The 15,788-nt window shown below is 43.8% G+C and overlaps 1 protein-coding gene across 1 annotated transcript in view; it reads left to right on the plus strand.

Moving 5' to 3' along the window:
* Nucleotides 1-15,788, plus strand: part of sphkap (SPHK1 interactor, AKAP domain containing) — a 111,629-nt gene that overhangs the window by 94,110 nt on the left and 1,731 nt on the right. Inside the window, exons 5-11 of the mRNA XM_080460515.1 lie at nucleotides 5,538-5,597; nucleotides 6,276-6,416; nucleotides 6,928-7,192; nucleotides 8,199-11,562; nucleotides 14,111-14,194; nucleotides 15,162-15,205; nucleotides 15,593-15,777. Coding sequence (XP_080316641.1) covers nucleotides 5,538-5,597; nucleotides 6,276-6,416; nucleotides 6,928-7,192; nucleotides 8,199-11,562; nucleotides 14,111-14,194; nucleotides 15,162-15,205; nucleotides 15,593-15,777 — 4,143 coding nt within the window. The remainder of the gene's footprint in view (nucleotides 1-5,537; nucleotides 5,598-6,275; nucleotides 6,417-6,927; nucleotides 7,193-8,198; nucleotides 11,563-14,110; nucleotides 14,195-15,161; nucleotides 15,206-15,592; nucleotides 15,778-15,788) is intronic.

Raw genomic sequence — 15,788 nt, forward strand, 5'->3', positions numbered from 1 at the left:
TTTTTATAGTCACCAGCCTGTGCGATCAGCATGCCTGTCTGCTTTCAACACCAACAGAATGTAGCTTGTGGGTCACAGCACAGAATTTGCGAGGCAGTATCGCAGAGGATTAATGTTGCTCCCCCCTAAAACGTCATTTAAATTAGCTTGAACTTAACAGGATAATAATTAAAGTTTCCAATTACTGAGATGAGTCAAAACACATGATGATACAAGGAGCTGTGCTCAGTTTTGTGACCTCAGAGTGAGATGGAACCTGCATAACTAGCTGAGAGTCATTTTTCACACTGCACCAGAGAGTGAGAAATGAAAACAATCCTCTAATAGAGGACAAAAGATATTAGTGCATGCCATGATTGTATGGAGTCTAAATCAAATAAAAGTGTCTGGCAGGTTTATGTCTGATAGCTGCAGAAGCTACAGTAATTATTTCCAACACGGAGCCCTTTTCTATATAGCTTTTTGAAGAATGATGACACAAAACAACCATAAAGCATAGGAAGGAGTAAATATTTAGTATGAAGACATTCCCTAAGAATAAGAGCTTCAGTTATCTGAAAGAAGGGAGACAGAAGGACCAAGAGCAGCAGCTGTGTGTGGGAGGATCGGGGGGGGGGGGGGGGCTGCACAGGAGGAGTGAAGCTTTGATGGACAAAGGAAACTGAAATGTTTGTAATGGTTTCTTACATTGACCATGTCAGTACACATAATGTTGCATTAAAATTGTGCCATAGGCTTAGTTGGTCCTCTGTAGTAGAAGAGAAACCCTCTGCCTGACAGTTTGATGAAATAGGATTTTATGCAAAATAAGTTCAAACAATTGCTGTGTGTGTGTGTGTGTGTGTGTGTGTGTGTGTGTGTGTGTGTGTGTGTGTGTGTGTGTGTGTGTGTGTGTGTGTGTGTGTGTGTGTGTGTGTGTGTGTGTGTGTGTGTGTGTGTGTGTGTGTGTGTGTGTGTGTGTGTGTGTGTGTGTGTGTGTGTGTGTGTGTGTGTGATGTGTTCAACGTTAAGTAACTACAGAACAATACTCGCTAAAAGAATGAGCCCATTTTTTAAAATTCCTCCAACTAATTTAGCACAAAGTAAAAGGCACCGGCCAACTTTCTGTGTGTTTTTGAAAAAGCTTCTTTAACTTGACTTTGGGGCGATTTCTAACACAACATGCTGTATTCCTATTGTCTCAAAATAGGAATACCTGGATTTGCATATTTATCTCAGTAACAAGCAGCATCAAGTCAGCAAGTCTTGTGTACTTAACTTTTGTGTTTGAGTTGAAGATCATTTTGAGAGCAACAGAATAAGTTCAGTTTGCCTTTTCTGGGATGTGCAACTGCTGTTCAAGTTGGACAAAATGACTCCTCTTTGTTGAATCAAATAGTGCCTTACATTCACTAAATTCCAATCCCTTATATGAACAAATATTATATTCGTTTTTCATTACCATGTTGCCAGCTGGAGTTGCTCAAGTTTGTCTCTGTGTTGCTTAAACATAAATAAATTATATTTTGTCACCGATTCTTGCACTGATCCATCAACATGACATTTAAAAAGTCCATCTGCTGATGAAAATGGTGTTTATAGCGAGTTAAAAATCGGCTAAGATAATGGTTATCCAGAGCAGACAACTAACTCACTGTGAAGTAAGAGTTACTAAACCAGTGCTTTACTCACAGGTGATTGAAAGGCTGCAGAAGAATTGATGTTTTCTGGACCAGTGACCGACACGAGTCAAAGAGCAGAACATTTTTCTTTGTTGCTCTGTTGATACTTCCGTCGCATATGAATGTAAACATAAATATAATAACTACAAAGCCTTGAGGTTTTGTCCTCGCTTTCACTACACTAAGTTAAGTCAACAATGATCTCTTTGATCACATAAAGTTTTCATTTTTGAAAAAGCAGAACCTTGTGTAAGCGTGACAATTCTGTATCCACATTTCTACATGAATCTGGCTGAACATTAAGTGTCAGTTAAAAAGTGTTCTTGCTGCCTTGTTGTTGAAGGATCTGAAGTGACTATTTTCTAATTACCATAATGTAAAAAAAAAAAAAGATATACAGAAATGTGCCATATCCTATATTGTGGCTTTGTTTCAGTTCTGAGGCTCCTTCAGAGGAAATGATCTTCTCAGGTTCTTTGCTTTTCTGCTCGTGGTGCCCTGGGAGCTGCTTTCCAGTTCCCTTCTTATTACAGTCATTTCTGCTCAGTTTGGTCTCAGCAGCTCATCAGCAAATGTGAGCAGAGTCACCCTGAGCCTGGCGTTGACTGTCTGCACCGGTGCTGAGCGCAGCTGTAAATCTGAGCGGGTTGAGCGCCCAGTGAAGCGAGAAAGCGAGGCGAGACAAAAAGATCTCGGCTGCAGCCCGCGTTGTAACACAACTTGAAGCCCTGTGTTGATGTATGTTGTTCCACGTGAGGTTTTATAGCTCCAAATAATTTATGTTTAATTGGACCGGGAGGCGGAACGTTTTTATGAGCTTGTACCATTGTGAAAAAGTTCTAGTTAGATTGGGAGTCCCGAGTATCTGACCTTGCACAGGGCGACCTTTATGTTTTAACATTGACCGCGGTTTTCACCTCAAAGGGAGAATGTGTAGTACTTTCACCCTGACTCTCCATCATCGCATGGTTACTTTTCTGTGAATACGCTCTTTCATCGCGATAAACTCCACAACACTACTGCTCTCGTCGGCTCTGTGGACCCTTTGCTGGAGATCACAACTTAACTTTTGTGTTTGTTGGTTCCCACTGTTTTAATTTTGCTTCCAGTTGTAGTTGGCAGGCAGCACCTCGCTGTTAAGCGCAGTGGTGCAATTGCCCATAAATAAAGATGTCCATTGAGATTTCACAGTGAGTGAACACAGAATTAAGCCAAAAGTGAATGTTTATCCTCAATTTATCTGGTTGGACAGAGACATGCTGTGATCTGCATCTGCTTGATGTGATTAATTAACAACCATTAGCTGAAAAAAACTAACTGGTAATCAACTTTAAAGGGGATTTTTGTGAGTCAGCGTGTCTGTGTTGTAGTTTTTACGGATCAGTTGGGCAAGGACGACAATAGAGGGAAGATAATAAGTAATGCATCAATCTTGGCGCTTCTTCTTCTGACTGCCTATCTCTCTTTTCTTGAGCACCATTCTTGTATCTCTCCGCTTCTCCTCTTACACTTTCCCACCTCTGTCTTTGTGTTCCTTTTGCTGTCCCTTTTCCCTCCTGAACGTGCTGATGTTTATGTGGTCAGTCCCTCGGAGACAGGACGATAGAGGTGGCACTCTCCGCTATGCTTGTGAGACAATGAAATCAGAGCGTGTCCCTGGGCTCTTGTCGCCATCACAAACGGCTACACGCTCGCCGGCCTCCCAAAATTTGGAACGGCTGCCTCCTGGCTCTCACGGTGTGGACGGGGTAAATCGCTCTCTGTTTTGCGCTCAAGGTCAAAATCGTGGATCATTTGCTCTGCTCTGTGTTTTGTGCAGGCGATGTGTTGGCAAGGTGGTTGAAGTTGTTACTGCTGCTGTTTCTGGACCAAGTTCCAGTTTTAGCACAAGTATATATTTCTGAGGTCTCTGTGCTAAACAGAAAAGGCGTAGATTCTCTCGCTCTGAGCACAACGATCTGCATTCAGACACAGAACTAAACAAACTAATGGGGGAGCGTGGGTAAAGGTTCTATTGTCTTCCACATGAGGGTCGTCATGCCAGCGCCACATGTTGTTGTGAATAGTGTGCGTGACTCTAAGGTAATGTGCATTTTTCTTTGACATTTATGAGCTATTGTGACAGGAAGGTCCTCGTCATTCTCATTAAACTGATGTGAATTGCAGACAAGCAAATGAGCAAACTATTGTTACTAATTATTGAAAGGGAGCGGTGACAAAGGAGAAAGCCTCTTAGTATTCGGATAAATGTTATAGGTGACGCATGCAATCCATGAAGGGCTCAGGACGAACAAAAAGAGACAATACGCACACAATTCGATTAGGGTAACACAAAAAAGGGCTTTTGTAGATACCGTGTTGTTGTCAGCTGTCATAGACGTCACATTTTGTAATCTCAACTGCCCCACTTTTCCAGGAGAATCTCCGTTATGACATTAGCTGTGAAAGTTTGTGAAATATTGCATTTGACTGGAGGATACCTGATTGAAGGTGTGTGGGGGGGGGGGGGGGAGCTGGCCTGTTCTGAATGTTTGACATTATCACTTCAGCTGAAGGACATTCTGACTCATCTTTTGACTCTTCCCGTGTTTTGTTTTTTTTTGTTTCGCCCTTTGCTTTTTAATCTTTTCGACAAATCAAAATCAGACTTCCTTCCAGAGGAATAAACACATACAAACTGTAACAGGATTACAGACAAATCATTGACCTATTTATTGCACCCTATATATGTTGCTTCAATGCTGCAAAAATTAATCAAATTTTAAATATCTGACAGCATGACAGGACAGGGATTCACAGACCTTGTTGGTGCATTTCCTGTGGCACACATACATTGACATGACTGTCATTAAAGATGACTTTAATGTAGTGAAAAAAAGGAATAGAAAAAGATCTAAACCATGCAGGTGAAGTCTGCTGGATGATTTAAGAACGCCTTTGGCGCCTGAAGGGAAATTATGTCAGACGCTGATGGATGTCAACATGTGATGATTTGACACCACATATATATTTTTCCCAGGAGGAGAGGAAGTGGGAGATAGCAGCAGGTAGAACGGATATGGAGATGGCAGAGCTATAAAGAAGAAGAAAAAAAAGATAGACAGCAGGATCCCACCTGCATGTAGTTTGTAGTGAAAAGAGAGAATCTGCCTCTGTGACTCACATAATGACTAGGTTTGATTACGAATGACAATCATGATAGCGTTCAGTCAATATATAGGAGGCACGCGTTTGACACAAATATATCGGTAACTACAAAGCACTTAGTAGAACTTTCCTCATGCCCACTGAGTACTGCTGCCCTTGTGGGAGCCGTGCTTTTGCCACACAGCACTAACTTGGTGATGCCAACCTGGATCGGTGGCGTAGAGAAGTCATTGGATAGTCCCAGACTCCCAGCACTGACATGAAGACTCCATCACACACGATTAAACCCGAAGCGAGAGGCAAAGTCATGTGCGGCGAGGAGACGAGGCGATGGGGACTTGGGACGGCGGCAGTGAAAAAGTGGAGGGAGAAATGTTGGAAGAGATGTGAAGTGAAAGCAAATCCTTTTTTGATACACAGCTGCTTCAACTGCTGAGAGATGAAAAGTCTTCCCGGAGTTGGCTCCGGCAGTGAGAGACAGTGTGGTTATTCACTCAAGACAGACAGCTGCTGTCGCGTTTGATGGTGAGCCACGTAGAGGAGCGGCTCACCATCATTCTGTTGGGTTTGTGAGTTTCTGGATGAAATATTGCCAGTTGGAAAAGCTGATGGGGAAACGTTACCATTGCAACCTTCCCATATTTGACAAGCGGCACACGTTTTGCTCTATTTGGATCATTTTACTACTTTCACACTGATGCCTGTCGTTTTTGTTTTGTCTCTTTTCAGATATGCTTCGTCAATCTGGACCCTCAGAAAACAGACTGCCGTGATGCTAAAAACATCAAGGTGAGCGAAGCTCTACGGACCTGACACACTAATAAATGTATGTGGTCTCAATCGTGTCGTTGCTTTCTGTGGATCCCCTGCAAAACATATGCAAACCACAACCAAATCTGTTTGCATAGGCACACGATTTAGCCTTTTTTTTTTTTCTTTTTTTTTAGATCTTAATGATTTATTCATCTCACAAATGGATAAATGTTCAATGAAAACGAGGGTGAAAACAGGAGAGGAGAAAAAAACAAAGCATGTCCCAAACTATGCCCCACAACTTAGCCCCCTTTGTCCACACTCACTTCTTTCTTTCTTTCATGGCCCCCTATCGGTCCCCCCTTTTTATTCCTCTCCACACTTTACTTCATGTAGGAAATCTGTCCATTGTTTTTCATATGTACTTTGGCTCAGTTGCCATGGATTCAAGGTCATTACCCAGAATTACAGGGCTGACTTGTTGAGATGAAATGCAGATTTTGCAGCCTTTTGCAGCTGTTGGTGGCAGTGGTGGGCGATTAGTAACTGCCCGACGTGGTTCAAGTCTTTTCACAGGAAGGGTCTTATAATTATGTGTCAATGACCTGGAGCCACAAAAAACATATTATGTTCAGCTTTTGAACCACTCAAACAAAAGCTTTTTTTCAACCAACATCTTGCACTCACTCGCTGGGCTCGCTGTGTGTCTTGCAGAAATTGGCATCAGTATCTCCGGACCTGCCAAAGCTCGTTGAATTACTGACTGTCCACCAACCAAAAGAAAACGAGATCCTACTGCTCGGTGGCCTCGAAGCGTCAGACACATGCCAAACGCACCCACACTCCCCCCCACAGGTGAGTCCACAGTGAACTCCATATTCCTTGGAAGTATTTCCAGACGTTAAATGAACTGGCCTGGACTGTGAGGCACGGTGCAAGCTGTCCTATTGTACTGCAGGTTTGTGTGGTTAGATTCAAACTCCTTTGTTCCAAAAACAACTGCATTCATGCAGTAATTCTATGTCGGTCAAATCATGTATAGAGTTTGCACTATATAGCTGCTTTATTCTGTGAACATAACAGCTCGATCACAAAATCAACTTTCACAGAGCATTTCAGGTGAAATGCCGGAAACTCTATGTATGTTTATTATTGAGGTGATGTTCTTTTAGCAGGTCATGTTACATTAATACATTTTTCATAAATTTAAAGGGGGAAAAAATATGGTAATTGGCAACTTCTTGACCCCCTGATTTTTGTTTCCAGTCATCAACACATCTCTGGCACGGCCAACGGAGGCCAACCTCCTACTTGTTGATGCATGTTGTTTGTGTGGTTCCAACAAGAGTCGCATTCTTCTTTTCAGGGCGGGCAGCAGAGAGGCACGGGCGTGTGTCTGGTTCACTGTTCAGGGAAGAGACGCTCCACACCACCCAGCAGCATCATTTTCGAGATCAACAAGTTTCTCATTGGTCTGCAGTGGGGTAAAGAGCGCCAGTTTCAGCAGAGCCGAGCAGCCGGGCAGCGGGTTGATGACGACACTAATCGCTCAATTTCGTCCATCGAAGAAGACTTCCTTACTGCGTCAGAACACCTGGGAGAGGATAGTGAGGATGATGGCTTCAGAAATGGTGAGCCTAATTATTTCCACTGTGGAGCTTTTGTTTTCAGTGGTACGTCAATATTAATGGAAAAAATATGTCAAAGTCCTTGAAAATTGGCAGAAAGTAAGACGAGTGAGGAGGTCTTTAAGCTTTCATATTGATCAAGTATTGATTTCAATTTCTTGCATGCAGTTTTTTTTTTATATCTTTTTGCTTTTGACGCTCGTATCACATGATTACTCAAACTATTATTTCCAGATACCAAATTTTATGTAAAAAAAATCATACTTTCTTCTGGGTTGTTATATAGTATTTTTCATTTGTGCATTGTTACTTTGTATTTGTATTAAACCATTCATGTTGATGTTGTGTCAGTTTAACTTCTTCAAAGTCATCATGTTTATTTAGGTTTACTTTCTGTCCTACACAAAGGCTACAAAGTTTATTCTACATGCCCGTGTTACTTCAGCCTACACCTACTGCCCATACAACATGTTACTATAGTGGCCTGCCTGTAACATAAACATTCATGAACAACCAGAGTGAAGCGAACAGTGAACATAAAAGCAGCTATTCTATTCTGACTTCTTAAACTACGTGATATCTCTCTGCAGCTTCATTTGATCACATAAAAACAAGAGTGAGACCATTTTTAAGTGAAAACGTTTCTCAAAACCTTTTCAGCATTGTATGTATGATATATTACACAAGTTGTTCATGTTTTAACATGAACATATAACTTTCTACACATCCTACTAAAAAGTTACTGAACATATTCTACGGAATTATTGTCTACTATAACTTGCTTCTACAGCACTCACCCTCTTCAGTCTCATATACTTATACTGGATAGGAATGATTTTCAAAAATTTTGTCTGCTGAGAAATTGAACGTGACCATAGAGACATAACTCAGCTCCTAAAGTCAGTGAAGGGTAATTCTCCTCACAGTATGACTCTTCAAAAACTGATGGAGCTGCTTTCTAATCGGTTCAGACGTGTTTTATTCCCTGTCTTTCCGTGTTTCTTCACAGAGCCCGAGTGTGGTGACCTGGGAGAGAGCATGGTAGAGGTGGCACAGAAACACTGCGTCAGAATTGCATGTCACAGAGGACAGCTTGCTCACCATCAGAGCAGGGAGGATGCTGAGGTGAAAAAGGAAAGACCTCAGGCCTCGGCCCTCAATACCAAGGAATCCGCTGGTCACTACGCTACCAATCTTGCTGAGTCAGTATTGCAAGATGCCTTCATACGACTCTCGCAAGATGAAGCTTCCTTCGTCCCTGAAGCAGCCGTCAGTGTGTCCCTCTCAAGTCGTCCCCCCAGTTCCAACGGTCCTACAAAGAGCAGAGAGGCTGCTCAGCAACGTACCTGCTCCTTTGAACTTCCTAAAATTGTTATAGTTCAGAGTCCAGACAACATTGATGGCACAGCGGAATGGCCAGAGACCCAGGTGCCTCATGTGCCTGAGCAAAACATGACTGCCAAAGCCAGGGAAATGCCCCAGGGTGAGACACAAGTTCAAACGTCCATCCATAATGGAATACACACATCTAAACATGTTGAGGTTGCTTTGGCTTGTGCCGCCAATGTTATCGGCACCATTACTGCTCCGCAGCTGACAGAGAAACTTGTTACCGAATCAGCTTCCGAGGAGGAACCGGAGGAGGAGCTGCAGGAACCAGAGGAGATGGGAGACTACTCTTTCTCCTCAGCTATGTGTGGCATGGCTCAGGTCGCTGGTGCAGTAGCAGCTGTGGATCTAACAGAGGACCCGGGAGATGGGATTGATTCTGATGCAGATTCAGCTGAAGTCTACACTGCATCGCGTGGTCTGATGTCTGCCGCAGAAGCCACTGCAGCCTTCACACTGCACTGCAGTGTGGCAGAAGGTACCAGTGTTGAAGCTTTTCGTGCCAATATTGCGGAAGTCCTGCACCGGGAAGCAGCAGAGGTTTTGACTCAACCACAAGGCTATAAAAGTGTGGCCCACTTGCTGGAGACTACTCATAACAAGATCGTAGATGGAATCACATGTCCAAAGAAGTGCTGCACAGATGAGAAAGAGGTGGATGACTTAATAAATGAGGTAGCGGACAGCTTATTTAAGCATGCTTTGGAGAAAGCAAAAAAGAAAAAGGAGCTAGAAGGTACTGAAAAGGAATCCCCAAGCCTCCAGGTTTTTCTGCAGGACAGTGTGAACAATTTGCTGTTTGATATTCTTTGCCTGACACAGAAGAAGATCAGTCATATCTCCAGTGGTGACAACGGATCATGCGAAACACAAGATACTTGTGCTAAAGAGCCTGCCACTGCCAAGGAAAGCAAAGACCCATTAAGTCAGTTACAGTGCTTCGTTGGTTATTCTACGAACAGTGACAGCAGCACCGTACACTACTCAGATAAGTCGATGCTTCCAGGGCAGAAGCAGAAAAATGTGCTTGAGGAAAATAATGTCATTGCATCTCCTTCTGCATCACATTTCAAAGAACAACTGCAGCAGTCAATATGCAGACAAAGTCAGTCAAAGCCCACCTGCTCCCCAGCCAAAGACTTGTCTGACCACCAGCACAGCAACAATGCCATCAGAGAACCTTTAAGTGAAATCCCAGTTAACAGCACAGAGAGGAGGGGTCGGCTAGTGACAGGCAGTGACAGCAGACAGTCGTCCTTAACGCCGCAGTCCTCCCTCAATTCTTGCAGTTCTCTACTGTCATTCAAAATGGACTCTGAATCCAGGACACCAATCACTTGCTATGCTGATGATTTAGCTGCAACGGTGGTGTCTATGGCCACAGAACTAGCAGCCATTTGTCTGGAGAACTCCACTGGGAAACAACCATGGTTCTGTGCCCTTAAAGGGGCTATGTCAGAGGGCCCGGAAGCCTACTTGCTCCCTGCTTGTCGCACGGTTCTCCGGAGAAAAGAGGGTCCTAGCAGCATCGCTGCCTCCAAGAAACATCGGGCACCGCGCCTGAGTGAGATAAAGAGAAAAACAGAGGAGCAGCCGGAGTTAATGGAGCGCCTTGTTAACCGGGTGGTAGATGAGACGGTCAACCCTGACGAACCACAAGATCCGTTTGCCCTCTTTGCTTCCGAAGTCACAGCAAGAATCATGAATTGCCCTGAACTCAATGTAGTGGATACCTCCAAAACAGGACAGCAACGGAGCAGGCTGCAGTGTGAGAGGTGGAGTCGTGGGAAGGCCTCCAGTTATGAGAGTATCCCTGAAGAAGATGCAGACCCCTCAGGAACACTCAACACCCTGGGCCCCGGCAGTCGTTTAGGCCAGAACTTGAGCCGTGGTAGCTCCATCTCCAAGCAGTCCAGCTGTGAGAGCATTACAGATGAATTCTCGCGATTCATGGTTAACCAGATGGAGAGTGAGGGCAGAGGCTTCGACCTTCTGCTGGACTATTACGCAGGGAAGAATGCCAGCAGCATCCTGGCTGCAGCTGTTCAACAGGCTGCGTCAAAGAAAAATGGTCACCTCAATGTCAGGGCCTCATCCTGCCTGTCGAAGCAGTCAAGCACAGAGAGCATCACTGAGGAGTTCTACAGGTTTATGCTTCGGGATATGGACAAGGAAAACAAAGAATATGGCATTGCCAAGACTAAAGAGTGGAGCAACAGCCTGTTCCCTCCTTCCCCGAGAACGCCCTTCTGTATACGACAATCCTCAGTTCCAGATCGACGCTCCTCAGACTCAAGACTGACTGTCAACTCTCCTATTAAAGCCAATTCTTTCGATGGATTTGCTCGCAATGTGCATGGAGACACATTGAATATCTTCCCCACCAACTCAGTGTCAGCAACAGGGCTGTGCAAGTCAGACACCTGCCTCTACCAAAGGGGTAAGACTGACCAGATTACGGATATGCTGATTCACGAGACCTGGTCAAGCTCCATAGAATCCTTAATGAGAAAAAACAAGATCATTGCTGATCCAGAAGACAATATTGAGTTAGAGGCCGCAGGTGAACCTCAGCCCCATGTGCAGCAGTTTGCCAATCGCCTGGCAGCTGACATTGTGGACATCAGCAAATGTGGACGTGGAACACAGCAAGATGTAGCTGGGCAGCACATGCCTGGGTTGCACTCACAGCAGCACATGCCTGTTGGTGAACGACGGAGGGGATTTAAACAATCTCATCTGAGTTGCAGTCGGAGCAGGTCCAGCCAGGAGCAAGCTGGCACAGGAGTCGGGTCTGGGTCTTGTGATAGCAGTGCGCCTTGCTTGAGGGGTCCCAGGGATGTACCACTGATCCACATCGAAACAGACCACAGGGACGAAGAGACCCCAAGAGTCCCTGAAAGGACAGGAGGGAGAGTTCAGGAAACATCCTCAGACGTGACAGCTACCAAACATACGGAGAGAGCAACTGCCAACTGCAGCAGGTATGACACTGTTAACAGTCTTTCTGTATAAGAGTCAAAGTCAAAAAGGTTTTTATTGCTAAAATCAACATTCAGGTGAATGGAAAATTGCCTTAAGAACAAGCAATAAATTATCACATGCCTATTTTTAGAATAAACATTGAAGTGGTGCAAAAAAAACAGCACTAAACAAATTCATGTCGACAGCCTGGAGTTTGATCAAAGCATGTCATGTACATAGCGGATGTATTTACAAAGAGAATCGTCTATTTTAGCAAATCCTGAGCTTGTCTGTGACTCACACTGTCTCAGTGATTAACTGTGTGTGCAGAATGCTTTTATTGGCTTTATTTTGTATCCACTAAGAGGCCATTGAATTCCTAATCTCACTCAAATATGAATACGGCCGCTCACACTACAAAACTCGAATAGGCATTCAGATTCCTGTGACAAAAATTCATTAATAAACATTTAGGACAAGAGTTCAGCAATATTGTCAGCAATTTACAATGTCTTGAGTGGTCATTCACAGAAACAAAAGTAGGGCAGTATGTCACCGAGGTCATTCTCTCTGACATGTTGGGGTTTGAAGATTAGATCACAACGTGTCAGTGACTTTAATAATGACACTACAAAATCAGTAAATGATAATGCAAATGGTGCCAGAGAAATAAAGCAGAGTAAAACTCCTCTATCCAAATGAAATTTGATGGTCATAATGAGCCACAAGAGGTTTCAGGAAAAGCTGTAAGTCTCCCAGTCTCCCAGTCTCCCAAGCCACTGGAGAGGTGCAAGACGTGCTTCTTTTCACCTCACAATACATGTAATCCAAAAACAACAGGAGTGCATCTGCTTTTCCCTTGAGTGGATTTCAACTGCTCGCCTCGTCAATAAAACCTGATTTCCCTCCAGAATTCTTGAGGATGGCAGCCCTCAATCATCTGATTATGGCTTAATTTCATCAGTTCCCTTGAAGACACTGTGAATCCAACAGTGCCTGTGGGAGCTGCTGTTTGCTGCTGCATTAGTGATGATTTAATGAATTAGCTTTTTCCATGTGCTTGGTAGCGTTTTGAATTTTTAAAGAAAGTAATTAAAGATATATCTCATTCACTGCAGAACTAGTCTCAGTACAGTGTGTTTACTGACAGAAAATAATTGATTACTTTTCACCATTCAGCGCTGTGACTAGCACGCCACAGTAACATCTGGAATCTTTTGTGTAATTTTTAAAAAATATTTTAGTTAATATGAAAACAGCATTTTGACTTCAACTTGAGCTGGTGAGTGCAAACAGGAACTGTGGCCTTAGAGACGTTAAAGACATTAGAGAGTGAGACGCCAAACCAATTCTTGGAAGTTTAATAGTATACTATCAATAACTGTGTTTACTATTGCCCTCTTTAAAGCAATATGAAGTTTTCATACCAATACATATTTAGTGTTTTCAAACTTTAATAATGAATAGAGAAGTGAAGGAATAGGAGCCACACATTGCAGCAGAACTTGTGCACAATCACTGGATGGTCACCCCCACCATCTTGCGGTTTGCTCTCCCCAGCAGTGAGAGGGACAGGCCCGCCGCGGCGGTGGCTGCTGTAGTGAAGCGGGACAAGCGTTCTATGAGTGCTAGCAGTGAAGAGAGCATGGGGAGCTGGTCTCATATAACCCCCGAAGATGACCCCCACGAGGAGACCAGTAGTTTTATCCAGCTGAGCGAGGGGTCAGTAACCGTTGCTCCTTGATACTGCTCCAAACGCTGCTATTCCCACCCTCACCCCACTCTCATTGGCCCATTGCTACTGACACCTGTGTTCTCCTGTGCCGACGCCAATTTACTCCCTGCTATTGCAATATCCGCACCGGCTGAAGCAGTGTATGGCAGAGAGCACAATCCACCTTGTACAGGGCTAAACCCCGCCAGAAGCACACCAGAAGACAAGCTCGAAACATTTCCACATCATTCTCTGCTTCATCAAATCAAGTTCTAAAACACAAACTGTTCATTTTGTTTGCATTAAATGCTATCTGCTACAGTAACTGTCAAAAATAATAGTACAAATGCCAAGTGATGATTGTAAATTACATGTCTAAATGTATTTGATTATAGAAGAGACATCAGCTTAGCAATAGTTCTATAGTCATGCGCGACACCATAGCACTTGCTGCTCCTCACGACCTCTCTGTCCATCTCCCTGCTTACTTGAGCTCCACCTCATCCCCGATCCATGCTGTGACACGAGGGCATGGCTGCCAGCCTTGCCTGTCCACCCTACCCACCTGAACTGTCTCCAGATCGCCTCATCCACGCACTCAGGCAGGCCTGCTGCCAGACAGAAATCACCAGCTCTTCCAGCCTCGGCGTCCAATTCTGCTGCAGCTGCTATTTATATGTTAATCACCAGCTAACAAACAACATGGCCTGCATTGCTGAGCTTGGTTATTGTTCTTTTCACACGTCACTGATCATGTTGGGTATCGCAAGACATTGTAAAAATGGATGCTGTTTATTTATATATTTCATTATTTCTTTCTTTCTGTCTTTATTTATTGTTGAATTGGTTTGCAGGAATGGCACCAGCAGCACATCCAGCCTCGGCCTGGCAGACCTGGATACTTTTTCCGATGTGCCCACTCAGAGCACAGTAATAAGGTATATCTCACTGTCGGAGGCTGTCATCTTAGCTTTCTGTCAATCTTCTGTGCGTAATGCTATTTAAAATAGTGACTACAATCTATTCTATATAGTCCATTGATAAGGCGACACGGGTAGCACGTATTTACATGAAGGGAATGGTTCAACATTACAGCCTGTCCAAATACTGTATGAGTGAAAACTGCCCAGGAAAATATTTAAATACATTTTAATACATGGAGGTTACTGGAAAATAAATAACAGTCTCAATTAAGACCTGCTTCCCAACAGTTAGCTTTGAAGTCTTTCCTGTGTCTTCTGAACCCCCGGAGGGGCCGAGGCTTTGTCTGCTCCCACTTTATAAAACTATGAGACCATAATGAGACTCTTTCTGGAATCTAGAAAGGCGTGGGTGTTTCCGATCAGATTTGGCTTCATTGGAATGTTTTTGCAAACAAGAAATCGGAAACAAGGTCCGCATCTTTTCTTCGAGGTAATCTCGAGGGACTCCATAGAAAGAATGTTGGGAAGTACTAGTCCAGAGGTTGAAATGAACAAACCTTTTCAAAGGCCTGTGACTGTGTCCTTGGAACACTGCTGATACTTTAGATCCATTCAGAAGAGACTATATCTCCCTTTCCAGGTCTGTGGCTGATACTAGTTGCATGGCAGTAACCTTTAAGCTCACTCTTATGGAAAACGTTCCTTTGTGCGGGCTTGTTGGGTTGAAGTGAATACATGTAAAAGCTGAACCTGAAATCTTGTTTCTGTATAAAGACACTGGCCCCTATGATTACTGGTTATCTTATGCACACAGATTACAAAATGTTGCACAACAGTTTTTACAAGTGCCGAACATTTTATAACGCTGGGAAATAAACGGTATACACTTAAATAACTTACATTGTTGCCGGAAAATCTATTACAACTCTGAAAGCGATAATTTATGTTCCTGTCGGATTTTTATATTCGTCTTTTCTCACAGTGAGGAGAACGCCAACCTGGCACGAAGCAAGGAGAATGTCTTGGGTAAGTGTCATCATGAATTTACATGTTTTTTTTATACCTGTTAATCATTCACCACGATTTGTTTTAACATCTAATTTCTCACCCCGAGCCCTAGATACTGAGAGCGCGTTCTAATTTGAGGTGCAGGAGGAGACGGGTCTCAGTGATTAATCCCTGATGAAAAATGATGAACTTAATTACAAGTGGTTATAGTTCCTGATGGTCATAAAAATAAAAGGGCCCGTGATTTTAAAAGTGTATCATCTTTCTTGAGCGACTTGTACTACAATGAGGTTTTTCTTGAGATTAGATTATGTTGAAGTTGAGAGTTTTCGGAGTGAGGCCAACACCACGGGAGATATTGATATGTGTTAAGAACGGCATGTCCTGTCAACGCCGATGTTTCAGAGAGCAGATCAGCGAGGGCAGCGGGCAGCGGGAGTAACCTCAGGGAACTGTTGGTGGTGAACTGCGAACTCGAGCCAGAGTGCGTGGACTCGGAGCTCAGAGTCGCTCTGCAGTGGATCGCTGCGTCCGAGCTGGGCCTGCCGGCGCTCTACTTCAGGAAGTCTAAAGAGAAGAGGGTTGCAAAGGTAAGCACACT

This window comes from Lipophrys pholis (genome assembly GCF_963383615.2).
Source record: "Lipophrys pholis genome assembly, chromosome: 3".
NCBI lineage: Eukaryota > Metazoa > Chordata > Actinopteri > Blenniiformes > Blenniidae > Lipophrys > Lipophrys pholis.